General features: G+C 44.4%; 1 protein-coding gene across 4 annotated transcripts; it reads left to right on the top strand.

Moving 5' to 3' along the window:
* The first annotated feature begins 7648 nt into the window (after window positions 1-7648).
* Window positions 7649-26183, top strand: Btnl9 (butyrophilin like 9). Of its 4 annotated transcripts, XM_023701822.1 has the most exons (11): window positions 7649-7843; window positions 9541-9647; window positions 11591-11725; window positions 13752-14087; window positions 16477-16758; window positions 21468-21596; window positions 21747-21785; window positions 21910-21930; window positions 22931-22951; window positions 23151-23177; window positions 25875-26183. In XM_023701822.1, the coding sequence occupies exons 3-11, from the start codon at window positions 11614-11616 to the stop codon at window positions 25907-25909; spliced, it is 1002 nt and encodes a 333-aa protein (XP_023557590.1). In that variant the 5' UTR covers window positions 7649-7843; window positions 9541-9647; window positions 11591-11613; the 3' UTR covers window positions 25910-26183. The 4 variants fall into 4 exon arrangements, with proteins under 4 accessions (XP_023557590.1, XP_023557591.1, XP_023557593.1 ...); XM_023701823.1 differs by lacking the exon at window positions 9541-9647; XM_023701825.1 differs by lacking the exon at window positions 16477-16758.
* Window positions 26184-26491: the final 308 nt, after the last annotated feature.

Genomic DNA, 26491 nt, shown 5'->3' with positions numbered 1-26491 from the left:
AGGTCCAACCTCCATCCTTAGATCAAGTTGACTGCCCAGAAGGTGACCATACCCTTCCTCTCCAGAGAGAATCACAGCCCATACTTTCTTTTAAGCTACCAAAGTTCTTTTCCTGGATGCAGAACCTTGTAGCTTCCAGCAGTGATGGCTTCCAGATAAGAAGAGGTAGCCTATTACTACAGGAGTCAGCGGTTATGATTCCTGAAGTGGAGGAGGAAGAAGTTCACGTTGGATTTCACTGTGACAAATGTATCAAGTTAAGCAACTTTGTAAAAGTCACAATCTATCAGGCTCCCCACCTGTCAGTCAAGAGCAGTGACTCTCCTCAGCTGTCATTATGAAGAGGAAGCAATAATGAAAATGAATCATGTTTCCATCAATGGCACAGAATATCCTGATGATTTGTTTGTTATATTTGTTCATTATTTTCCTCAACATGATCCATGTTTATTTGTCCTATATTGCTTCTTTTTTTTCCACTTTCCAAAACACATTCTCTATGTCAGGCTCAAAATACAAAGTATAGGGAACAATTTCCAATTCATTGTATAAAATTAGCATTATATTGACATTAAAACCAAAGACATTATGATGTTTTCTTTTGGAAATGACTGGTCCATATCACCATTGAACATGAATGCAAAACTTCTAAACAAAAATTTAGCAAATCCAATCCAAAATGTATTAAATCCAATATATCCAAAAGATAATAGATATCTATTCAGTTGGAATCTTACCTGTGGCTGTACCACATTGAAAGCACCTGATCACATCTGATCTTGGAGGCTAAGCAGGGTCAGGCTTAGATAGTACTTGGATGAAATATGGGAGGAATTCAACTTGGTTATTTTTCAAAAGTCAAGTAGTATAAGTCAGTACACTAACAAACTAAAAGAAAGATCATCCAAAAAGATGTGAGGGGGAAAAAGGAGGGCCGCAAGGAAAGCCAACGTTTTGGCCCTAGCCTTTCAAGGTCAATTAAGACTCAGGACATATGAGAACTTGTACTGTAACATCACGTAACTCAGTAGTGTCCCAAATTTTCTGATCAAGGAGATTATGGGGCCAAAGAGAAAAGTGATCAATGATGTAGAGTGTGCCTAAGGAGAGTCACATGGAGAGAAAACATTCTCTCAGGGTTTCACAGAGAGCACATTGGCCAAGCAATGGCCATGACTCATCCACATGGCTGACACTGACAAAGGATCTACAATCTGAGGTACAGGATCTCAGGATAAATCCTGAGGGGATTTCACTAACCTTATCAGACCCAAAAGCTACAATTCTTGTTGCATTATCTTGCTTTATCTTGGTCTTAACTATCCAGCAGAAAAGTATGAAAATGAAGTACAAGAAGTAAAGCCATGGTGTTATGTTGAGCTGTAGGGGACGTAGGTCAATAATTTCTGACATTGCCAGTGAAGCAGAAGACCCAATATTATTATGGATTACTGGACTCTTTTAGAACATTTTTGCTGAGTTCACACATCTATAATATTTAAATGACAGAACTAAACAAAAAAGGGGATATATAAATGAATGTCCATTTTGTATCTATGTATTCAAAATGGTTAGGATAGATATAGAGTTACATTGTCTTAATGAATAGAAGTATTTGTTATAATAGCTTTTGTAAATAGGATATCATGTCCACATCTTGTACAGCAAATAACCAGTAGGAAGACAGTATGCAACGTGTTAATTACTGAAACTGTCCTACCAATTTGATTTGAAACTGTCTCATTGCTATTTGTCAATAAAATTATGGAAAAATAAATAAATAAATTTTGATATAAAAAAGATGTGAGGGGGAAAGGAAAATCATCAGAATAGATGGGGGGAGGAAGCTCAAGAAATTCAATATTTATTATTGACATAATCTCTCATGAAGAATATACATAAATGAATAAAAATGCACTTAAAAATGTCCAGGATCATTGGATGTTAAAATAAATGGAAATTAAAAGCACAATGAGATACCATTGTGACCAATTATATTGGCTAAAATTAAAAAGACTCAACATAACAAGTTTTGGTAAGAACACAGGACTGACTCTTTTATGCATTGCTCTTGGAATATAAAATAGTGCACTCACTTTGGCAAGCAGTTTAGTTATTCTCTTAAAAATCAAGTAGTCACTTACCATGTGATCCATTGATTTTTTTTGAGTCAGTGTCTCCCTATACAGTTCAGTCTGGGCTTGAGATCATTTTGTAGCCCAGGCTGGTTTCAAACTCACAATGATTCTCCTGCCTCAGCCTCCTGAGTACTGGGATTATAGGTGTGTGCCACCACACCTGGCTTTCATTCTAAAATCAAGATTAAGTCAGAGATGTCCATTCTCACCACTGTCATTCAGTATAGTTCTGGAAATATTAGCCAGAGCAATTAGTCAAGAAAAAAAATAAAAGGAATACATACAGGAAAGGAAGAAGTTAAATTACTATTATTTGTTGATGATAGCTGTGCTGGTATATTGAATATATAAAGAACTCAAAAAAATCATACCTCTAAATTTAAAGACCAAACCAAATTTAGGCATCCAAACTGGATACTTCTGATTATGGGAGCCTCACAGGAAGCTCAAGGAGTCACTTAGCATGGGAGACACCACACCCATCACCTCTGTGCCATCATAGAAACCTTGGTGAACTGTTCAAGATGGGAGAAACCCTGCCCATCACCATTCCACCATCACTGGAGCCTCAGAAAACCATGTGGGAGAGGAGAAACCCTGTCCATTGCCCCTCTGCCATCAAGGGAGTCTAGCAGAAGCCTCAGTGAGACACTTGGGAGGGGAGAAACCTCACCTTTTGTCTCTCCACCATTGTAGAAAACTCAGTCCATAGGAACCCAGGTGCCTGCACAATTCTCCAACATTGTGGGACAGGCAGCTAGTATGGTAAGTACCTCAGACATGGCAATTTGCTTGATCAGAGGAACCCTGGTTAAATTCACTCTAACAAGGCAAAACACTTTGAATGTAAAGTCTTAACTTATGAATGGTTCTGTTATATAACCATAAACTTTGCTCCTATGGTCTCAAGTAAAAAAATCAATAGTTACCACAAAGTTCATCAATTTTTAAATTTTAAGTTTCCAGGAAAGAACAATTCCAATGTTCCCTTTTTGTTTTTGTCTCAGACAGAGGCTCAAATCTGCTTCTTATTTAAGTATTTAGAACAGGGTCAACAGGGTCTATAGGGTCTCACTAAACAGATCGGATTCATCATGATTCTCCTGTTTTCAACCTCCCAAGCATTGGGATTACAGACATGCTGTGCCCAGTCTCAATTGTCATCTCAGCACACCATGGGAGCATGGCCAGCATGGCACTCAAAACAGTTTCCTAGTCCTAAATTAGGAACAATTTGCTTTCTCAAGTCTTGCAAAGAAAACATCTCTATTGAATTTCAACTGAGGATTTGAATCTTACCTATTCCCACATGTAGCTACCTAAATTCAGAGTAGGATGCCTAACTTGGGCTGGGAATTTTCTTGGACAGTTCTTATATTGATACTATTGAGTCCTAGCCCAGAGCCGGTGAGTGTGTGGGAAAGCTTCCAACTACCCTGCGCTGGTGAGACCCACTGGTCCCAGCCCAGGCGCAGCATGGGGGAGACCCTATTATACCCCCTTGGGATGCCCCCCAACATTCTGCAACACCTCCCCTACACTGCCTGCCCAGCAGGAATTACTGTTGCATTCTAGGAACCCCCAGATCCAGTCCTAGCCCAGGCCTGGTGAGTGTGTGGGAGAGCTTCCAGCTACCCTGTGCTGGTGTGACGTACTAGTCCCAGCCCAGGCATGGGTGACACTCTCTTTCACCCTCTTGGGACTCCCCCCATCACTCTGTAGTACACCCCACGCCCCACCCGCCATGTGGGAATTTCTGTCGCATTCTGGGAACCCCAGGATTCAGTCCTACTCCAGGCCCCCTGAGTGTGTGGAAGAGCTGCCTCTCCCCCCTACTCCACCTTGTCCCCTCCAGACTCAGATCAGGCCTGACATATAGGTCTGGGGTGATATCCTGCAGCTGAAATCCCTGCAGAGAGTGTAGGGACAGAACCACCCAGCTAGTCCAGGAGCAGAACATCTTGCCAGAGGGGAACAACAGGTTCACTCCCAAGGGCAGCAGCAGGAAGGAACTGAGCACAGCAGCCAGACCCAAGCCAGGCACAGCTGGATAAATCTAAACTTTGTTGATCTGCACCTGAAATTCAGTAAGTGCTAAGGCCATAACTGCAACAAAGATTTACAACAAAGGTCAGAAGAGAGTGCTGCACAAAATGACAACAAGAAGGAGCAAAATGCAATCTCAGAACCTAACCCCACCCATAACAAGTGCAGAGGACACTAACACAGAACAAATGGGAATCACACAGCTGAAAGCAATGAATCAACGGCTTCTGAAATAAAGAAACAGCTGCAGAAAGCTATAGAGGAACTCAGATTGGAAATGAAAAAAGAAATCCCTGAATTAATAAAATCTGCAGTAAAGAATCAGATGCAGAAATATATGGAGGAAACTCAATGCCCACCCAGAACAAGTGCAGAGGACACTAGCTCAGCTCAAATGTATGAATTAATAGCGTCAATAGTAAATAAGCAACAGCAGAAAGTCATAGAAGAACTCAGAGCGGAATTCTTTTCTACTAGCTCAGCTCAAATGTATGAATTAATAGCGTCGATGGTAAATAAGCAACAGCAGAAAGTTATAGAGGAACTCAGAGTGGAATTCTTTTCTGAAATTAAAAAAGAATTCTCAGAACTCATAGCATCTGAAGTAAACAATCAACTACAGAAACATAGGGAGGAAACCCAATCTGAAAAAAACTCTGCAGTAAAAGAATTTATAACTGCTTCTAAAGAAGACATTGATAAAATTAAATAGAGGAGATTAGAAAAACGACAGATTCCTTGAATGAGCAATACAGGAAAGAAATAGATCGCATGAAGCAGAGTCAAAGAAATGTAGAGGAATTAAAATCTCAATCACAAGCTTGCAAAACCGTTTAAGGGAAAGTGAAGAAAGAGTTTCAGATCTTGAAGATGCTAGTGCAGCTAGTGAAAATGTAAGAAAGAATCTCAAAAACAACTAAGATGCAGGAAAAAATAATCCATCACCTGCAAAACAATGCAAGGATGAACAATGTGAGACTAATAGGCATCATTGAGAAAGAAGGAGTCAATACAAATGACATTAAAAAAATATGCGCAGAAGTAATAGCAAAAATCTTCCCAAATATATATCTAATCTTTTTTTTTTTTTTTTTTTGGTAGAACCGGGGATTGAATTTAGGCCTAAGTAAACAACAAAATGCAATCTGTCCTACAACTGATCTTTAGTATTTTGATGAGGGAATGTTACTGGCCACTTAGATTCATACACTCAGGTTCATGTACTCATCCATGAACAAATCAAAGGAGGCTATATAAAAGGTAAAAGGATTTATTCAAAGTTATCTCTGAGAAGATGGAGAGGGGTCTTTTGGACTCAAATGATCAACTCACCTGTAAGTGGACAAAAGGGCCTTTTAGAATGAAGAAGAGAGGGTAAGGAGAGAGCAGATATAATGCAAATCTACACACTTGCTTTACACTTCTGTTCATCTCCAACCAATTGTTTCCTTTCTTGTAGAAAGTAAATGGCTTTGGGATTCCCTGATGACAGTGTCGGCATATGCTTTTCATTTATTTGGACAGAGTACAAGTGAGAACATCTGTTTAAGCCCTAGGTTTCAGGAAGCTACTGGTCTCTAAAGAAAAAAAAAAAAAAGAAAGAAAGAAAGAAAGAAAATTAACTTTCAAATGTATTTTGCAACCGAGCATGGTGGCACACACTTGTAATCCTAGCATTCAAGAGCCTGAGGCAGGAGAATCACTGTGAGTTCAAGGCCAGACTGAGCTACATAGTGAGATGAACGCCAACCTACAATACATCGTGAGACCCTGTCTCAAAATAAATAAATAAATATTACAAATAGTATACAATTCCATTTTGCAGCAGTGGTTGCAACTCCCCCTCCTGTCTTTCAGCCTCCATCTTGAGGGCCTTGAGCCGCACCACCAGGCATGCAGATTTCATCACAGACAGCTGGGACACACGTAAAGGGAAGCCAGATGCTTGAGCATAAAAAAGCAGCACTAAAAGTTGCGAAGTCAAATACAAAAGAAAGCCAGAGTCAGGTGCCATCCAACCACTGCTCCAACTAGAAGCTTTATTTATTTATTTTTTTTACTTTCAGGCAGTGATGCATAAGAACCCTCTTTCATAACCTCTACTTAGCTACACGTGCTGATAGGGCTCACACGCAGGTGATTCTTGGATTTTCATTATTCTCCCTTCATCTCTGAATGACTTTTTATTTTTTCTGAAGGCATTGTCAGTTATCCACGAGTAGCCTTGTCCTGTGGTGCTGAGATAGCTTTCTCCATCGATGGAAAGGCCGCTTCTCCTGCCCTGCCTTTTATGCTGCTGGCAATGCTCCTTAGATGATCCTCCTGCACCCAGAACTATTCTAGTTCACCTTACCTGGGTGTAAGAAGTTCAGTTAGCGACCTACCACACTCTAAGTGAAATACCCAGGCATTTCAAAGCCAGTGGATCCTCTCAGGCATTTGCCTTAAATAAATGCTGTCCTTGCTGCAAGTTTTTGTCTCTCCTATATTTCTTACAGCTAGTAACACATTCCACCCAAAGGACATTCTTATCCAAATTCTTAGGGGCCAGGGAGATGGCTCAGTAGATTAAGTATTTCCCTGGCAAGTGTAAGGGCCTGAGTTCAATCCCCGGTTCTGCAAAAAAAAAAAGAAAAAAAAAATTCCTGCCTCACCAGCCTGCCTTTATACAGTCACCCCCAAGCCTGGCTGCCTCTTGCTTCCACCTGCTTACTTCAATGCCTGGCACCTGCCTAAGATTCTCTCCAAATACAGATATTTCTGGAAGTCCCAGGTGGCGGGAGATTCTGCACATGCTTGAGCTGCCCTTTGCCACAGCTCAGACCCGTGTCGCAGAGGCTAAATCAGTGTGGTGCACAGACAGGGCTGCAGTTTGGCCCACTGCACTTCTTTTATACCAGTACCAAAGTTGCAGCGTAGCCTATCTGGTATGATTCAGTATTGCTTCTTTTTTCAGCTCTGCTCCAGTAGAGAAACCCTTATGCAGCACTCAGTCTGTTTCTGTACTGTCTGTACAACTTTTGAAGGCTTATTTTTGGCAATGTTCCCAGGCTATGTCCTTCCTGAATTTTCCCTGCAAAGAGAAGAATGTGGTGCCTTAAGTATAAGATGGGCATGAACACCTTTCCGACCTTTAGTGGAGATTACAATTTAGTCTCGACTTTTTCTGTAATCACAAGGAGAAGTGCTAGCCAAGGGTGGCCACCCTGCCACCCCAGGACCCCAGCTTGAGCTGTCCAGAGATTCCAGGGAGCTGGCTAGAGTGCTCTCTCTCCACTCTCTGCCTCTGCAGTTTAGTGGTTTTTACTAAACTCTCAGATATCTTTGCCCTCCTTCTGAGATCCTGGAAGAACATTTTCCATGGGAATTTAATTTTTGATTTTCCTCACAGGGACAGGATGTGACGGGGACTTCCTTGTTTTGTGCTATCTATCTTGGTTTTTATAGCAAAGGGCAGAGCCAACTGCACATGTCTAAAAGAGGGAGGTGGGACTAATTCTGTCAAAAATGACTTGCTCCCCTGAGCTCTGCTGCCAGCCCATGTCTGACAGTCTTAGCCTCAAGAACTAAGAAAATTCCCAACAATCATTGTCATCTTGTATGGGAGGTGAAATCATCTGGACTCATCTGCTTTGGGACCTTTTAATGCTGCCTGCAAGGTATGTGCCTTATTCTCAACATGAGGCTAAGCCTCCCTCTTTCAAAAATAGATGGTAGGAAATGGTGGGGAGAGTTTCTCAGTGTGGCTAAGAGGAGATCCCTAGGGAGAGGCCCCCTTTGCCCCACTATGGGGCACTCTTTTCAGGTGTCCCATTTTCCTCTTGAATGGGGCCCTTCCCTTTCATTTCAGTGCCCCTTCTCCATCCCCTTTCCCCTCCCTTCTCCTTCTCTTCTTTTTCTCCTTCTTGCCTTCATCTTCATCTCCATCTCTGTCTTCCTCTTCTTCAAGGGAAAGCAAATTGAACCCAGGGCCTTGACATCCCCAGATATTTATTTCTTTATTTTATTTTGTGAAAAAGTCTCACACGTTTACTTTTTTTTTTTTTGTACCAGGAATAAAACTGAAGACCTTATACATGCCAGGCAGGTGTTTGTGCCACTGAGCTATTTCTCCAGCCATTAAGTCTCACATTTTTAAGTTACTTGTGCTGGGCTTGAATTTGTGACCTTCCGACCTCAGCCTGGTTATGCCACCACACCCAGTCATGGCTCCCTTCTTGAGGTGGTTCTTCTCCCTTAGATCCTAGGAAGGCAGAAATCCTTTTATGCATCCTTTGAAATCAAACCAATGCAGAGTTATGGGTAATTGTGAGGGGCTGCTAGGGACAAGGACTTATGGTGCTCAGGGGGACCATGAGGGAATACAAAGCCCCCTTTACCCCTGGTGCTTTTGCTTAGAATGTGAAAACAGAAGAGAGGTAAGACATACCAGCTTCAATTTGCAAAAGAAGCAAAGCAAAATACAAAGAGACTCAAGAATGGAAGCACTGGAAGTCAAGAAAACATTGTGTGTTGTTTGGGAATTAGAGACTAGGAGAAAGTAGGAAGGGGGTTGAGGGCAAGGACAGTGAGAAGAGAAAAGAAAGAAAAGAGCAGGAAGAGTGGGAGAGAACTGCCCTAGCCCTGCATGGAGACTGCAGGGCTTCCTCAGCACTGGTGTGTGGGAGCCCTCCTCCCTTACATCTCCAGCCTGGAGCAGCTCAAAGGCCCCTAAGACAGCAAGGAGAATGCACCCCACCAGCACAGCTTAGCTTGGTCTGAGGTCTTTCCTGGCCATTTTTTCCTTCACTGTGTTCTCCATCCTCCCCAAACAACCAACGTGCCCACCCTCTTCTATTCTTTCCCTCAGCAAAACCTCCTCAGCAGGACTAGAATCTGAAGTGTAGCTTGGCCATGGTGCATAGAAGAGCACATGCACTTCAGTCAGGCCCAGGGGCCTGACTCTGCAGAGTGAGGTCGGAAAGGGAGAAGGCAAGCAGCAGGTGGAAAGGAGGCTGCTGCTTCCATACGGGGTGCTGCTCAGGGACCCTTCAAAGACACTGATTTCCCTTCAGGAAGCCATCAGCCTACTTTCCTCCACAGGGAAGGCTTTCAAGGATGTGTCCTTGGGTGTTAAACAAAGGGGCTCCACACAGGTGCCTCCTGTCTAAGCAGATGTTTTGACAAAATCCTAGGGATCCTCTGATTTAAACTGTCTTATCTGCCAGTAGGATTTTAAACTTTACATTCACTGGGTGGTGGCTAAGTGGTTTTCATGGCTGACACAGAGGACCTGGACCCTTCTGTAGTGTGGTGATGTGGCGGTGGCTCAGGTCCCTAACAAAGCGTTCCTAACAAAGGGCAGTCTTCGTTTCAGGCAGCAGCATGACTGAAGGGTGCCCTAGGCCTGGCCTACAAAGCAGCTGGTGAGAATCTGCTGAAAGCAGCACAGACAGAGCAAGGCTCTGGAAGCAGAGAACTCAGGTAAGAGCCCACTCCGCCACCCACGACCTGAGCGCACAGAGCAAAGCCCTCAGCCCCAGCACCTGTTTCTCTGTCTGTAATTTGGATTTATTAGCAATGTAGTAATGATCTTAGTGATTGTGGCAAATGTGTGGTAGGCCAGAAGTTGGAGTCACTTTTCATTTCCATGACACATACAGCTGTGTGGGTGCACATCTGCTTTTCTGGTCTCCTCTCCACAGCCCTGATGGGAAGCCCATGGGTGTATCACAGCAAAGAACTGGCGCTCCTCTAGCTAGTCCACAATTCTCAAACACATCGCTACAGTCCCTTCACCCCCAGGATTTGCATCCTCACTGTCATTATCTTCCGATAATTACAAGTGCTCATTCTTGGAGCGCCTTGCCCCTAGCTCTGGGATCTGTCCAATGCCCCATCTCTTCCTCATAGGAGAACTGATGTCACCACCTTGCCTCTGTCCTCATCATCGAGCCCACCAAAAGGGATCCATCCTATGCAGAGCTAGGGACCCTACTGCTTGGCAAGGTATTAGCCGGATGTTGATTTGCCCCTCATGGCTCTGCCCTCAGCGACCCCTACTCTATGTACAGCATCCAGACAAAAGCACCAAAGTGACCAAGAAGGAAGGGGAGGAAATACAAAAACCAGCAATGATTCTGCTCCCTCCCAGTCAGATTCAAGGACTGTCACAGACACATTCTCACCATCAGCCACACAGGGCAAGAGGTCAGGCTGTCCAACCAGACCCTTGACCCTTGCCCAAGACTGCTGTTGATACTAGTTATTGAGTGAATAATAATTTCCATGACTGTTAGCCAGCAAAACACCCAGGTCCTTCCACACAGGACTCCGATCTCTTCCCTCTAAGGGATCCATTGGATGCATGAATGCAGTCATCTCAACTTGTTCCTGTTTCCCCCACCCAAAGTCTGGGCCTCAGGGCCAATGTTACCTGTCTCTCCCTCCTACTGTATCTCTGCTAGGCAGAGTCCTTCCCAACTCAGCCCTTCTAAGGTCCTGCTCACAGCTCTGAATGTCGTCTTGTGGCATGACCCAGTGGCTTCTAATTCATTCATCCACGTCACCCTAGTGATACAGTGATACTGCTGACAATGGGCTAGGGCTCTCCCACCTTAGGATGCAAGAACAGTGGCACAACAAGCATCTGAGCAGGAAGGTCAAGCAGAGCAGAAGAAAGTACGGAAGAGGAAACTGAGGGGAATGGAGAATAGAACCCACACTGGAACTTCCCTGTGGTGCTGCGATAGAGGAGGGAGAGCTGTCACTAGAAAGATGGGATACAGCTGGTTGTCCAGGATTGGGCATGGCTGGTTAGATGGGATGACCCAGCATTGGGAGTGCTACAAATACAGGAAAGTGGCCAACTCCCCTACTTGGAAGCAACACCTGAAGCCTCAGGCCTAGTTAAAAATATTTCAGAATATTGCTGGTGGTGTTGGCAGGCAGCCACCAGACACACGCTGCATTTTGGAAGCAACAGAGCTCTGTTTGTTCTTCTTTTTCATGAACATGATGTTCTAGGACAGAGAAATGAGAGCACGTTTGGATCAGTAGTAGTGAGAAAAAGATTCTGCAGAGGTGTTTATGTTTGCAGAAGGCCCCTAACTCCAGAGGTGGGTGGTGCTGAGCCCTGACACAATGTATGGCTCTGTTCCTGGATCTAAACAATACGCAACTCAGAGGCCCCTTCCTGTGGGACCCTTTAGCCCCATCCACCTGCAGCTTTATCAGTTTAAGCAAGGCGGAGGGAGCTATAAACAGCATTGCCTGGTAAAATTAGAAGCAGCTCCTACATCCAGCCCCTGCACAACAGGAGGCAGATCCTGGGACTGTTACAAGGAACTCAATCAGAAAATTTTATCCAGGCCCCACAGGCTGAGCTTAGATAGCCTATGTCAGGCACCACCTCTTTGTCTCTCCAGGGGGCTCTCACTGCTGATGACAGATGGCAGACTTCCCAGTGTTCCTGGAATTTCTGAAGGGAGCACCTTTGCACAGCAGTTTGTTGATCCTCACCAACATTCTCCTCTTTCTTCAACCTGGGAAGGGGACTACAGGTACAGTGTCTTACCTCAGTCATCATCTGCATCCTCACCAGCCATGATCGAGCATCCCTCCTACCATGTGCCACTCACTGCTCCCTACAGTCTGAGATATGATGACACTGGACCTGGCCTTGCCAGGTGCTAAACTTCATAAAGACTTCCATCCCAGTGGTACAGGGCTACAGGATAAATCCTGAGAGTACTTGGCTGACCTTATCAGATGCAAAAGTTACATTTCTGGGTATATAGGTCTTGCTATATCTTGGTCTTAACCATCCAGTAGGAAAGTATAAAAATGAGGTATATAAAGTAAATCCATATTAATACAATGAGCTGTAAAAGGCTCAAGTCAATAACTTCTGAGGATAACCCACTAATATTGTAGACTGCTAGACAGTGTTAGATGTTTAGTTGAATTCAAACACTTATAGTATTTAGATGCCAATAGAATATTTACCTCTGACAGGACAAAAAAATAAATAAATAAATAAAAATTAGAAAAAAAAATGGAAATGGAAAGAAGCAGTCAATGCTCTAATTAGCTTTGTCTCCTTTGTTTCAATTGTTTGTACTTTTTCTTAATTTCTTATACATTGCTCCAGTTTTTTTTCTTCTTCCAATTTTATGTGTATATATCTGGTAATATGAATAGCTGGTTGTAAGACAATACCATGTATTACAACAAATATGGTGAAATTCATATTACTCTGTTAAGTAAAATTCTGTATGAGTTGTCAAAAAAATTTAAAAAAAGACTTCCATCCCAGTGGTTAGAGCCACTGCTCTGTGCCTCTGCAGTGCCTCCTGCTTGTCCCACGTTTTGCCAGCCCTGACACACTTCCCAGGGCCTTGGAGCCCATAGGCATAGTGGAGAGTATAACAGAAGGGTACCAGGAAACCCTTCTTTGTGTTTGTGCTGAGCCACCTAGTAAATATTTTAAATTCCACTAACTGCATAGCTCTGGAAGACAAGAAAGACCTCTCCTGTTATACCATCTCTCACGAAAGGCAGCCAACAGAGGTTGTAATTACACATGGAATCTCCTTATATGTTTAGTTAGGCTGAAACCAGGGACATCTAAGGCATTTCCCAGCCCCTCAAACATCTCACAGTCAAGGGAAAGGGATGGTTATGACACAAACAGGTGCAAGAAAACCATGTCCAAAGACTCAGGGAGCTGAGCAGAACTAAGAGCAAATCTCCTTTCCTGGAGAGCCAAGAAGAGGCATAGGGAGGAGGGAATGTCCAAGCAGAGCTTTGCAAGAGGCACACACTCCAGGAAGATGACATGTGGAGGGTAAAATGAGGCAAGGTGTGTCCAGGGAGAGAGTAAGGTATCAGGTGTGTGGGAAAGATGGCTGGAGAGGCCCAAACCTGGAGAGATCCAGAAAGGGATGATGGTAACAGGTTGTTGAGAATTCACTGAGTGGGCAACATGTTGTCTCAAATAGCACAAATAGCACACAGCTCCATGTTGTATAGGCAAAGTATCCCCATCATTGCATAAATTGCTACCATCAACAATTTAGTGTTTCCCCTTTCAGATATTTTTCTCAGGGCATCTATGCAAATATGTAATTTTTTACCCAATTGCATAGTATACGTCTTATTTTTGAGATTTGGTCTTTTTGGTCAATGATTGCATTTAATTTACTCCTTCGGCCATAACTATCCACAAAATAACTCTTGCACCTGATTGGTTCAAACCAATAACCAGTCTACGACCATACTTTGTCTGACTGTGACACTCATGTGTGTTTTATTTTGTTTTGTTGGGTTTTTGGTACCAGGAATTGGACTCATGACCTCAAATTTACCAGGCAAATGCTGTGCCACTGAGCTATATGCCCAGCCCCTCCATCTGTTTTAACCTGTGCCCTTTTCATGGTATTATTGGTTCAAGAAGCCAGGCCAGTGTCCTTGTAGACTGCATTATCTTCATCATTTGAACAGTTTCTTGTGTGTTTCTGACCTGCAAAATGACCTTCAAATATTGAAAATGTACTGACTATGGCTGTGGTTCTGGCTTTGTCAAAGTGATAGGCCCTGAGGAATCCATTATGGCCCACATTGGGGAAGAGGTGGACTTCTCATGCCATGTGTCACCGTACCTGGACGTGGAGCACATGGAGATTCGCTGGTTCCGGGACCAGACCTCGGATGTGGTGCATCTGTATCAGAATGGGCAGGAGCTCTTTGGGGAGCAGATGGTGCAGTTCCAGAATAGGACCAAACTCCTCACAGATGAGATCACCACTGGCGGTGTGATCTTGCAGCTCCACGGTGTGGTGCCCTCTGACGAGGGCCTTTATGGATGCCGTTTCCTATCCAGCAACTTCTCTGGTGAAGCCATCTGGGAGCTGGAGGTAGCAGGTATGTGTCCAGCCAACAGCCCCCAGGGTCAAGGAAAAGGTCAGTGTTCTAAGAGCTGCTTTTCTTAAGTAGACGTAGGATCCTGGAAAACATTGCTCATTTTAAATAAAGCTATTAAGAAATGAAGGGATTGATCCATCTGCAAAAAGCAAAACAGTTTACACACATACACAAAATATGCTATGACTCTTAACTATGAAGATGGTTTTACTTATAACTAGAGAAAGGCAAATTAAACTACATCAAAATGCTGCTTTTTACCTTTCAAACTGATTTTAGTTTCAAGAAATTCAAAAGTTCCATGACACTGTCCTGGTGGCTCTTGGAAAGGTGGCTTTCTCCTATGTGATTAGTGAAGTTTAAAGTAAATAAGCTCCATGCTGGGAGGCTAACAGAATTCTCTGTTTACTGTCCTTAGATACAACAACCCCACCTCTAGGATTTACCTTAAAGATATATCTCCATACCTTCCCTTATGTATCAGTCTAATCTGTACAATTACTTCTAATTGCAAGAGTGTAAACTGTCCCTGTATAGACGCTGAACGTGGCCCAGACACATAAGGGGTGTTGTAAATAATCCCCAGACTCAAATTGTCGGAGCAGATAATACAGCACTTAGATACCAAGGATTCCCAACAAGGCATTTTACTTCTGCAGAAGGAAGTGAGCACACAGTGAAGGGCCACAGGACAAAGGAGGGTTGCTCCTTTTTTCCCTAATGAAGAGAAGCTGCTAACCTTTAAATTCACTGGCTGAATTCAAAAGTTTACAGTCTACCGTGTGTGACCCACAGTGGTAGAAGGTGTGGGGTTTGGAACAAACAGTCCTTGGTTCTTTTTGTGAGGCAGGGGGTGGTTAGAGAGAGAGAAGGTGTGGTTTGGAATGAACAGTTCTGGGTTCTTTTTCTTGGAAACTAGTGTGTTCCAGGAAAAGATTCATAGTCACCATTTCTTGAAGTTCAGGATATTAACAGGGTAGAAGTGTTAGTGAGTAGGTAGCCAGATCATTTTAACTCAAAACAGAATTAATTTGGCCTTGTGCTTTGACAGAGAAGAGAAAGCCTATTTCTTACATGACTGATATGTACTCTATAGCTGGAAAAGTGAAAAGTAGTTCAAAGGCAGCTGTGGAGTGACTCCTAGGGGGTATTACTAAAAGGAAAAAATCAAATGCAAGAGATTTGGTAATGTGTTGTATTTGTGTGTGCAGGAAAGAAAAAGAACATTGCAATATCAAAAAAATGAGAATATATTAGAAATCCATGGAATTGATGACTTAAGGAAAGGATAGAATTTAAAAAAAAAATCAGAGGGCCAGCAAGATAGCTCAGCAAACTAAAGCACCTGCTTAGGCAAGCTTAGGCCAGTACAGAGACCATGGTTCAATCTCTGGCACCACATGCCATACCAGCCCCATCCCCAGGGTGGGCTGAGCCAGCCAGAGTCTGGTGCAGTGGCACATGCCTGTAACTTCAGCACTGGGGAGGCTGAAAACAGGAGGATCACTATGAGTCTGAGCTGTGTAGTGAGACACTGCAATAACCAAATACATTTAAGAAAAAAAGTCTGAAAAAAGCTAGAGATATACATTGTATACAGTACTTTTTCGTGGGTTGGAGGAGGGTACTGAACTTAGGGCCTTCACATTAATTCTTTTTTATTTTTTGAGACAAGGTGCTGTTAAGCACTAAATTGTCTTGGTTGAGCTTGAACTTGGGATCCTCCTGCCTCAGCCTCCCAAAATGCTGTGATTATAGGCATGTGCTACCACATTTGGCTCAGGCTTGACATTTAGGCCATATTAATGTTTTGCATACTCAAAACATATGGCTGAGGATGTGATTCAGTGGCAGAGAATTTGACTAGCATGTGCAAGGGCCTACATTCAGTCACTAGGCCTGCAAAAGACTGGATGGATGGATGGATGGATGGATGGATGGATGGATGGATGGATGGAGGGACAGGTAGGCAGACAGACAGTGAGTTTGTTAACTATATGAGACCTACATGGGAGAGACAAAGAAAGACACAATTCAAGAATTTGACCTCTAGTGACAATCAAGAGTGCAACTTATTCAATTTGAGCTGAGATAATTTTTTCTGAGGAACTGTCCCTTGCACAATATAACTAAATGTCAGTAGCCTTCTTCCACCCAAACTTCCAAGTGTTCCCACAGGCAGCATAACACTGTTCGGTCGACACATGCCACTGCAGTCCAGGCAGTCATTTGTAGCTGATGGGTCAGGGGTATCAGCCCACACATGCATTAAGCAGTCACAGTTCCTGATGTCTTACAGTGACTAAAAATGGTGAACAGTGTTGTGTGGACTCCACATTCAACTTCTGGGAAGGAGTCTGCTCTTTCTCACTCTTTTTGTATCTCCTAGGGATGGGCTCAGACCCTCATATCTCCCTTGAGGGCTACAAGGAAGGAGGCATTCAGCTGAGATGCAGCTCCACTGGCTGGTACCCAAAGCCTGAGGCTCAGTGGAGGGACCATCAGGGGCGGTGCCTGCCTCCAGAGTCTGAAGCTATCATCCAGGATGTGCAGGGCCTATTCCATCTGGAGACATCCGTCATTGTTCGAGGGAGAGCCCACAAGAACGTGACGTGCTCCATCCAGAACACCCTGGTGGGCCAGAAGAAAGAGTTTGTGGTCCAGATAGCAGGTCAGTTGGGTGTGTGCTCTCCCTTGTGTTCCTAGGCATCATGTTCTCCATATCCTTTGGCCCAAAGGTGGAAGGACACAGTGCACTGACACCTGGTGGAGTAAGGGGTGAGTTGGCCTGGATACCTGGACATCAGGAACTCACTGTGAGTGCAACATACAACCTAAACAGTATGTGGCCCCAGAGAGCCACCATTTCTGTGTGAAAGGCCAATGCAGCAAAACCCACAAACTACTGGCCAGAGAGTTTTAGTAGAGCCACATACCCCTAATTCCATCCATTAGACAATTATTTAATGAACACCTACAATATGGCCCGAACTCTTACCCTTATTTTCCCAATCCTGTGGGGGAGACAGACAACAAACTATGAGTAAATTGTGTCATAAGTTAGAAGGTGGAACATGCTAGAAAAATGGCAAAGGGGGTGCTGGAGAGATGGCTCAGAGGATAAGTGCTTCCCTGGCAAGTGCAAGGGCCTGAGTTCAATCCCTGGTTCTGAAAAAAAAGAAAAAAAAAAGAAAGAAAGAAAAAAAAGAAAAGAAAAGAAAAAAGAAAAATGGCAAAGGGGGTCAGGAATGGTGGTGGAGTCTCTATGAACTACAAAAAGGTAATTTGGGGAAGTGGATGTTTAGGCAATGAGTTGAAATTTTCTTATGAGAGCTGAGTGTGGTGGTGCATACCTGTAATTGTAGGAGTCAGGAGGCTAAAACAAGAGAATTACTATGAGTATGAGGCCAGCCTGGACTACATAGTGAGTTCAAGGCCTATTTGAACTACATAGAAAGATCCTGTCTCAAAACACAAACAAGGGGCTGAGGAGATAGCTCAGTAGAATAAGTGCTTGCCTGGCAAGTGCAAGGGCCTGAGTTCAATCCCTGGTTCTGGAAAAAAAAAAAAAAAAAGCAAATAAAAATCCAATGAGACACCCACTGAAGGATTTCATAGGGCCGATTCTAGCTGTTTTAAACTTCTTTTTTCTTTTCTTTCTATTTTTCTTTTTTCAGTACTAGGGATTCACTCAGGGCTTTCACACTGAGCTATATCCCTGCCCCTCTTTTTGAAACAGGATCTCCCTAAGTCACTAAATTGCCCAGGATGGGCTCCAACTAGAAGTCGTCCTGCCTCAGCCTCCTACAGTGCTGAGAATACTGGTGTGCACTACGACACCCAGCTAACTGTTGGAAGTTTTGAAGGCAAGCCCAAGCTATTGGCCATTTTTCACATCAGTCTGATATAGGCAAGTGAAACACCCGACCTGAGCTGGATGAATTCGTGTTCTCTAAAACCGAAGAATGAATTTTAGGAACAAACGGAGGTTGAGGATAAAGCTTTATTGGAAAGAAAAGCTTCTATCAGAGAGGGACAGAAGGGAGGCCCAAGCGGGTTGTCCAGGAAGCTGTCTCTTTCAGGTTAATTTTGTAGGGCAAAACCATGTGGGGCTATGGTAGAGAAGAAGGGATCTTGCTTAGGGGGATGAGGGGTGGGACAAAACTATGGTCAACCAATAGGATTACAAGCACCATTGCTCAGGTAAAATTGATTAGGTCCAGGACCAAATGGGGTAGTGAGTCACATAGCAAGCGGGCATGAATGTAAAACAGGACCTATCTGGTAGACTTCAGACAATGATTCTTTCTGAGTAATGAGTGATCCTGGATGCCAACCTTTAGGGAGGTTAGCACTTGTTTGATCTTTAGGTCTGGCTCACAGCAGTGGCACCTCCCAGTTGTAAGGTGTCTTGGTCTTTGTCGTCTTTTTAACTCAGGCTGCCTGTAACAAGTCCAAGTCAATAGCTATATTATTATAACAGGAAGAAATATCTTCTTTTGATAGAGACAAGGCAAAAACAACTCAACTGCATACATGGTCTTAAGTAACTTTCCTTGAGTAGGAAGACATTTGCCAGAGTTCATTTTAATTTCCTCAGTGAGCCAATTGGAGTCAAGCCTGTTTGTAGTGTCAGATACTCAGGGGCCAAGGCAAAAGGATTTCATGAGCCCGAGTTTGAGGCCAGCCTGTCAACACAGAGAGACCCTGTCTCTAAATAAATCAGTAAATCCCCCTGACACCTGTGGTTATATTGATTATATTCTTTATCCCAAAGAGAAATAAGGCATCTCATACCTTATTTCTGGAAGCACATACTTTCTTTAAACTCTCAGGAGACATAAATTGGGCTGTCTTATCCCTGATGTTTTCAGGTCAAAGACAAGGCCCTTAAAAAAAGAAGAGTCTTGGGGCCAGTGAGATAGCTCAGCAGAGTAAGCACCTGTTTAGGCAAGCACAGGGACTGTAGTTCCATCACCAGCACCACATGCTGCACCAACTCCACCCCCAGACACAGAGTGCCACACAGACCAGGCGAGATGGCACATGCCCATAATCCCAGTGCTGGGGAGGCTGAAAACAGAAGGATCACTATGAGTCTGAGCTGTGTAATGAGACCCTGTACCAAATACATAAATTAAAAAAAAAAAAAAAGAGTCCTTAGTTGTGAAGCTAGCAACAGGTTTGTTTAGCTTTGATAAAAAGATTGACTTACATTTCAAAGGAATAAAGAATTGACTAAAGAAAATGTTCTAAGAAAAGGGAAGGGAGGACTCTACATCAGAGAATAGAGGGTTTTGGGTTTTTGTTTTGTTTTGTTTTGTTTTTGCTTTTCTTTTTAGACTTGTATCTAAATATTATTTATATTTATTATTACTTTGCATATATAGTTTTAGATTTGTATTATAAAGTTCCTTACAGATGGTGTGAGTCACATGGATCTCTGGTAGAGGGGGCAAATAGAAAAGTCAGAGTGGCTGGCCAGGGAAGCAGCAGTCCAAGGAGCCTGAAGCCATTTTTGTTCTCTCTTCTGCTGGGAACACTCAAAACACTGAACTCCATATCCAACCATTTCTATTTTTTCTTCTGAGACAAAGTCTCACTGAGCTGCTAAATTGCTTAGGCTATGCTTGAACTTTCTAATCCCCTGCTCAGCTGAGTAAGCCAGGCTGGATGCCCTCTACACAAGTGCTTTGGAAGCCAACAGTAGGGAGGGACCAACCCATTTTGGCCCTGTACACATGTCTAGAAAAATAAAATAAAACACCACATATGCTAAGCAGACTAAGACAAAAAAGGACTTTTTTTTTTTTTCTTTGAGACTGGGTTTGCTATGCAGTTCAGGCTGGCCTTGAACTTGTGGTGGTCCTCCTGCCTCAACCTCCCAAGTGTTGGGATTACACATGTGCATCATGGCACCTGACAAAAAACACAGTGTGAAGGATTCTGCGATGGGAAAATAACTCCCAGCCTGTTAGATGTCACACATGCCAAGTTTGGGGTCTTACAACATCCAGGAATGAAGTTCTGAAAGAAGGAGTTTATCTGAGTTTATTGGAGAGAGAAAAGCTCCTGCGTTTCCAGGTGGGGTCTCCAATCTGTGTCCACTGTGGCTGTCATGGTGATTTATGCAGCCATGGTTACAACGTGGTTACAGCATAGGCCAAACCGCCATCAACCTATAGGTAGAGCAGCTTAGGGACAGTTGACCCAGAAGGGAGGCATCTCTGGAAAAGTGGGGGGTGGGGGTGTGCCCAGATGCTCTGGTTTGATGCTCCTGGTGCCTATTGGGTTCAGAGACATTGTGTGGCAGAACTTTTAGCTGCTGTTAGTCTCTGGGCGGGCTTGGAGGCTGTATACTCAGTCTCCCCTCAGGGCTGGCTCTTCTCAACCAGTCCTGGTGCAGCTCATCTTCTGCACGGATTTCTGGAGGGCTCATCCCTGACTGCCTATTAATTTGTATCTCACTTAGTTGTCTAACGATTAGACTTGTGAAATGAAAACAGGACAGTCAAATTTACAGATACAGAAAGTAAAATAGTGATCATCGAGGTGTGGGGCCGGGCTGAAGTCAGTCTTTAATGGGTTCGGAGTTTAAGTTTGGGAAGATGAAACAGCCCTGGTAGTGAGTGCAAAACAACGGCTCAACAATGAGTGTGGTCTCCACGCCACTGCAGTACACACTAAAAAATGGAACAGGCGCTCGGAAGGTTGGGGAGGCAGGAAGATCCCAAGTTCCAGCCCAGCGTGGGCAAGTTTACCAAACCTTGCCTCAAAATGAAGGTGGAGCACAACAGTGGGAATGCGGGTGGGCGGTGAGAGGAGGAAGAAGAGGAGGGAGAGACAAAATAGGTCTGTGGGCACAGCTCAGTGGTACACACCCCACACCTCATTTGGGTGAGACTCTGTGATCCCCACCATGGAAATAAAGGCTAAGATGACAGGTTTTTGTTTCGAACATCTCACAAAACAAATGATAAACTGTATTTTAAAAATATCTCTGACGTAGAAGCACCATTTCTGGTTTCGGACTCGGGGTTTCAGTCTGAGGCTAAGACTGTCCATGAACTCTCGGGATCCCTTCCGCCTCACCTCCTGGCGCTCGGGTACAGGCCTGACTCCGTCCTCAACAGAAGCACCATTTTAAAAAAGAGTCCCTACAGACGAAGAATCGCTGAACTGCCCAAGAGTTTCCGAGGGTCACTGCATTTGCGATGTCTCAGCCCCGGCCGCAGGGGTAGCAGCTCTTGAGGTGCGCAGAGCAGAGGACAGGACAGAGGCAGCGAGGCCGCCGGGACCAACAAGCTGTCCCGCCGCCGGGGAAACGGGGGTCCCCGAGCGGGCTCCGGAACATCTTTCGGGTTTCGTGGTGTTTTCCAGATGTGTTCTTGCCCGGAGGTTTCCCTTGGAGAGGCGCGTTCCTGGGAACCCTAACCGGTGCCTTGGTGCTACTGGTTGTCCTGGTGGCGCTGGCGCGAATCCGCAGGCGGAAGCAGCTGCGGCGCCGAGGTACGGGGGCGGGGCAGGTGGGCGGGGACGGATCCGATAGGCGGGTGCGAGGGGGGGGGGGGGGCATGGGTGAGGGGCGGGGCAGGGCCGCGCGAGGGGCGGGGCGGGGACGCGTGCCAGCCAAGTGGTTTGTCATTTGTTTGCTTTTAGAAAAGCTGCTGAAGCAGAAGCAGGCGGAGGAGGAGCGAGGTGAGCCTAGGCAACGCTGTGGGTCGGGGAAGTCCCGCCGGAGCTCACGGCGCAGGGCTCCTGCAGGGCTGTTCCCCTCTGACTCATCCCCAGCCTGAAATCTGTGCCTCTTTTTTTCCTCCAGGAAAACTGACCTCGCAGCTGGGTGAGTTCTGGGCTCCGGCCCTGCCCTGTGGGCGCTGGGGACCGCTGGGCCGACCCGGGCGCGCGCCTGGTGGCTTGGGGTCCCCCGGAGGGCGGGAGCTGGAGGTCTGTGGACGTCTAACTCTACCCGCCTCCCACCGGGGGCTGGGGAGCACACCCAGCCAGCCCCGCTCAGCATGTCAGGGATCTGCTTCACCTTCCAAACCCAAAGACTGCTTTCGCGTAGTCGTCCTAGGATAGACACCTCTGGGAAGCAGTAACCCTTTAGTTTCTACCACAGTGGGGATGATTTATCAAATTCCCTTGTTCCCAGGGGCGCACATCGACTTGAAGCCCCGGTGGGGAGACCGTGTGAAAGGGAGGGTGTGAACCTCAGAGTGGTGTGAACCTCAGAGTGGGAAGACTCAGAACCCAAACTCCAACTTGCCCTGCAGTCTACCTAGTGCTGTAGGGAGGGGAAACCAAAACAGAGCAGTTGTAGTGCTTTATAATGCCAGAACCCAGAATTGGTGGATAGTGTTCCCTTTCCAAGAAGCGTTTACTTTTAAAAGAGGACAAAAAGTAGACAGATCAAAGGAGTGTATTGTACTAGCAACAAGTCAGAGTCCTTTGCAAATAATCGAGTGTGATGTTTCTCCAGCTCTTTAAGTGATTTGTCCAGTAAGTGAGCCTGAGACTCAGGTAGCCAGTGCTCAGTGCCTGGACTGACTCGGGAGCTCCTCCCAGAACAGACTTGTACTTTCAGGAGGAAAAGACAGGATCCTCTTCAAATCAGGCCCATATCTGTTTGTATCCCAGCCCCGTGCAGATTTCTGCCTTAAAGCCAGGAGGCTGAGGCATCAGAAGCCTGCAGGAGGGTCTCCTTCAATAGAACAGGGCAGGGCCCAGGGTGGGACTGGAAACAGCAGGGGTTCAGACTGGTCATGTTCCCTGGGACCTGACTGGTTTGTGAAGTGGTCCACTCCTCCAGAGTTGATAGTGTCTCTGTGTTCTGCTTACAGAGAAGCTTCAGGTGGAGTTGGGTAAGTGAGCCCTCATAGAACCTTCCCTTTACCCACCTTTTTGCCCCTGGTTATCCATGTATCTTCTCATCTCCCAGTGCAGGTATGATATCCTGGGTGGTTAGCAGAAGGGCGAGAGGGCAGGGATGGTGCAAAATGTGATGTATGAGCAGAGAAGTGTGTCCTGAAGTTCTAATTCCATTTTCCCTTTGTGCTTCAGAATGGAGAAGGGCTGAAGGCCAAGCTGGTGAGTGAAGCCTATTTTTCTCCCATCGTTGCTCATGGTCCCAGAATTACTGTGGGATAGCATTTGATAAACCCATTGTAAATTGAAAATGTTGGGCCCAGGGAGATGGCTCAGTGGAATAGTGCTTACCTGGCAAGTACAAGGGCCTGAGTTTAATCCCTGGTGCTGCAAAAAAAAAAAAATAATAATAATAATAATAATAATAAGTAAATTGAAAATGTCACAAGTCAAACATGCATCTCATACACCTCTTCTGGCTTACCAATGTAGCACACTGTGGACCAGTGAGGGTGAACCTTTTAGAAATTGAGCCCCCAACTGCAACTCAAATCATATTTATTCATCACAAAGTGCCACTGCTGCAATTAATCCTGAATAATGAAGTCTGTATTTAGGAAAACCAATTCATACAACTTGGAATGCCCTTGCAGAGTGGGCCCTGTGTGCCTGCTGGGCCATAGGCTCACCACCACTCTGCACACTGTCAGTTGTCTGTCTTCCTGACTGCATGGCTCCAGGTATGCCCATCATCTCAGAAGAATATTGTACCGTGTGTCATTCTAATGTGGACAAAGATCAAAATCAAACATCCCAAGTACAGTTTATACTAAATGTGCTGCTTTTTGTATGGTAATAGGGACTGTACATCTCAGTGTCTCCATCATTTGGTTCAAGTAACCGACCCCTCTTCATTCTGGTTTTGTCCCATAGCCTCTCACAGTATGTATTAATTTATGCCGTTTGGCAGTGGTATTCATATCTAACTGAGGCTGCAACATACTGGAAACCCTTGAGGCCTGTCCTGGTGTGTCACAATCACTGAGACTCCTGGTGCCCTCCTTCAAAGACTGACTTGTAGGTCTAGGGTAGCATGTTACAATTTGTGTATTCTTTTTTCTCCATACAGCCATTCCTCTCATCCACGAAAGGCAAACTATATAATGTCTATCTTTATTTTCTAGTCTTGTAAATGCAAATTTCACTTTTGTCACATGTTTTAGTGATTTAGTTATGCAAATGATGTTTACTGTCTCACACTTTTCTTGGTTTTTTCACACCTCACTGTTTGAACATCTTTCCCTTGTGCACATAGTTCTGTTTCTTCTTGTTGCAAAGACTACTTTAGCCAGTCACCGTCTTGGAGGAGGCATTGTGGCTGCTTCTGTGTCCACGCCATCACAAACAACTGCGAATAAATAGCTTCTAATGCATCTCCTTTTGCTACTGCATGGCCATCTGCCCTGTGCCTAGGATGGGACCTGCTAGGCTGTGGAGAGTGCATTAATGGGCGAAGGGCTGTGTGGAAGGCAGCCCCGTCCCCCTGCCAGCAGCAGAGCTGGGAAACTCCGTGTTCCTGTGTCCTGTGCACATGAGCTTTCAGCATTTGCCAGTCAGTGGTGATAAATGCTTGACCATGGTTGTTTTGCTTATACTCCTCTGAATATGAAGTTGGAATATCTCTCTAGCTGGAAGCTGCCCAAAGGAGGTTGCTTTCTTTCCTTTTTCATGTTTCTATATGTATATCAATCTCTCACTGGTGTTACACATAAGAATTCCTTTTCCCTTCTGCCATCTGCTAGTATCTTACCTTGTAGAAAAAAAGGCATTAATTTTGTGAAAATCTAAATCATTGAATTTTTCCCCATAGCTTATATTTTTGAAGTTTTCACACACATAGCTCACAAGGACTCACTTTATTTTATGTTATGTTAGCTTTCTGATAAACAAAGTACCTGTGATGATCCATTTAAAAAGAGCAGGGGTTGATTTTGGCCCATGGCTTTAGAGCTTCCATCCACCCATGGCCACATGGTGCTGTTACACATCCTGGCAGAGAGGTGGAGCATGCTGCTCACTTCGTGGCAGCTGGGAACCAAAAAGAGAAAGAGGAGAACACAGACCCAGTGTCACCCACCCTGGTATGGCCAGAAGCCTTCAATGAGGCCCCATCTCTTGAACTCCCACCCCTCCTAGTGGCACCAGGCTGAGGACCAAGGCTTTCACACCTGAGCCTGTAGGGAACATTCCAGACACAAACCAGAGTATTATGTGTTGATTACAGGTTTTTAATCCAAAGTTTGCCATTTTTCTAAGAGTTGAGTGAGAGCACAGTGATATTTCTATTCACAGTGAACCGGTTTTTCCAAAGCCATTGAGTGCTCCATGACCTCCTTGGTGGTGTGAGCTGTCTCCTTTAGTACATGGCCAGGTACTATGTATGTTTTTTTTTGTTTTTTTTTTTTTCAAATCAAATTGGTAGGACAGTTTCAATAATTAACACATTGCATACATTCTTCCCAGTGGTTAATTGCTGTACAAGATGCAGACATGATATCCTATTTACAAACACCATTAGAACAAATCACTATTCATTAAGAGAATGTAACTATATATCTATCCTAACTGCTTTGAATACACAGATACAAAATGGACATTCATCTGTATATGGTTTTTTTGTTAAGTTCCATTATTTGAATGTTATAGGTGTGTAAACTCAGCAAAATATTCTTAAAGAGTCCAGTAGCCCATAATAGTATTGGGTCTTCCGCTTGACTGGCAATGTCAGAAATTGTTGACCTGAGTCCCCTACAGCTCAACATAACAGCATGGCTTTACTTCTTATATCCAGGTACTATGTATTGAAGGGTCTGTCCCTTGGTTTGAATACTACCTTATTCATTTTACTTGTTTTGTCAGACTGCCACCAGGACAGAGAAGAAAAAAGTCCCTGAGCACAGCTGCAGAGAGACAGATTACGAGGCGCCAGAGGTTGCAAAAGATAACCAAGAAACTGCCCCCATGCAGCCACACCTACAAGACACAAATGTCACCAAGACTCTGAACTCCACAGACCCAGACTAAAGCTTTCCCACTCATCCCTGCCATGCCCCTTCATATACAAACACCGCTATAAAACCTAACCCCACTCTATCCCTGAGGGCCAATGGTCTTATCACCCTTGGCTCACCTGAAACCAGGCTAAATAAACCTCGCTTATTGCTTCAACTTTGCCTGACTTGGTGGTCTGGGTCATGCCTATTTACTCTTAACACCTATGGCTTTTGTAGTGATGGTGAAATTAACAAGTTCTCCTTCCTCATTTCTACTTTTTAAAGGTAGTGGACCTTTTAAAAGTATAAATTATAGGATAAATATAAAAAGTTCCTTTAAAAATCCAAAAGTTGTTTTACATGGGCTGCTTTCAATATATAAATTTGGAGAGAATCAACATTTTATGAACTAATTTTTTATTAAAACCTATATATTTTTAAAATTTTACTGGTTATTCTGGTACAAAGCCAGAGTTATTTGTA

The sequence above is a fragment of the Octodon degus genome, unplaced genomic scaffold, assembly GCF_000260255.1.
Source record: "Octodon degus isolate 3935 unplaced genomic scaffold, OctDeg1.0 scaffold00141, whole genome shotgun sequence".
NCBI classification, from domain to species: Eukaryota; Metazoa; Chordata; class Mammalia; order Rodentia; family Octodontidae; genus Octodon; species Octodon degus.
The sequence above is the reverse complement of the archived record's forward strand: the minus strand, read 5'-3'. Positions and strand labels throughout refer to the sequence as shown.

Excerpts from the sequence above, each read along its gene's own strand:
- Btnl9 (XM_023701823.1), top strand. The coding sequence starts at position 11,614 with ATGGCAGACTTCCCAGTGTTCCTGGAATTTCTGAAGGGAGCACCTTTG. Across the intron at positions 21,931-22,930 it reads AAAACTGACCTCGCAGCTGG|AGAAGCTTCAGGTGGAGTTG; the intron begins GTGAGTTCTGGG and ends TTCTGCTTACAG. Across the intron at positions 22,952-23,150 it reads GAAGCTTCAGGTGGAGTTGG|AATGGAGAAGGGCTGAAGGC; the intron begins GTAAGTGAGCCC and ends TTTGTGCTTCAG.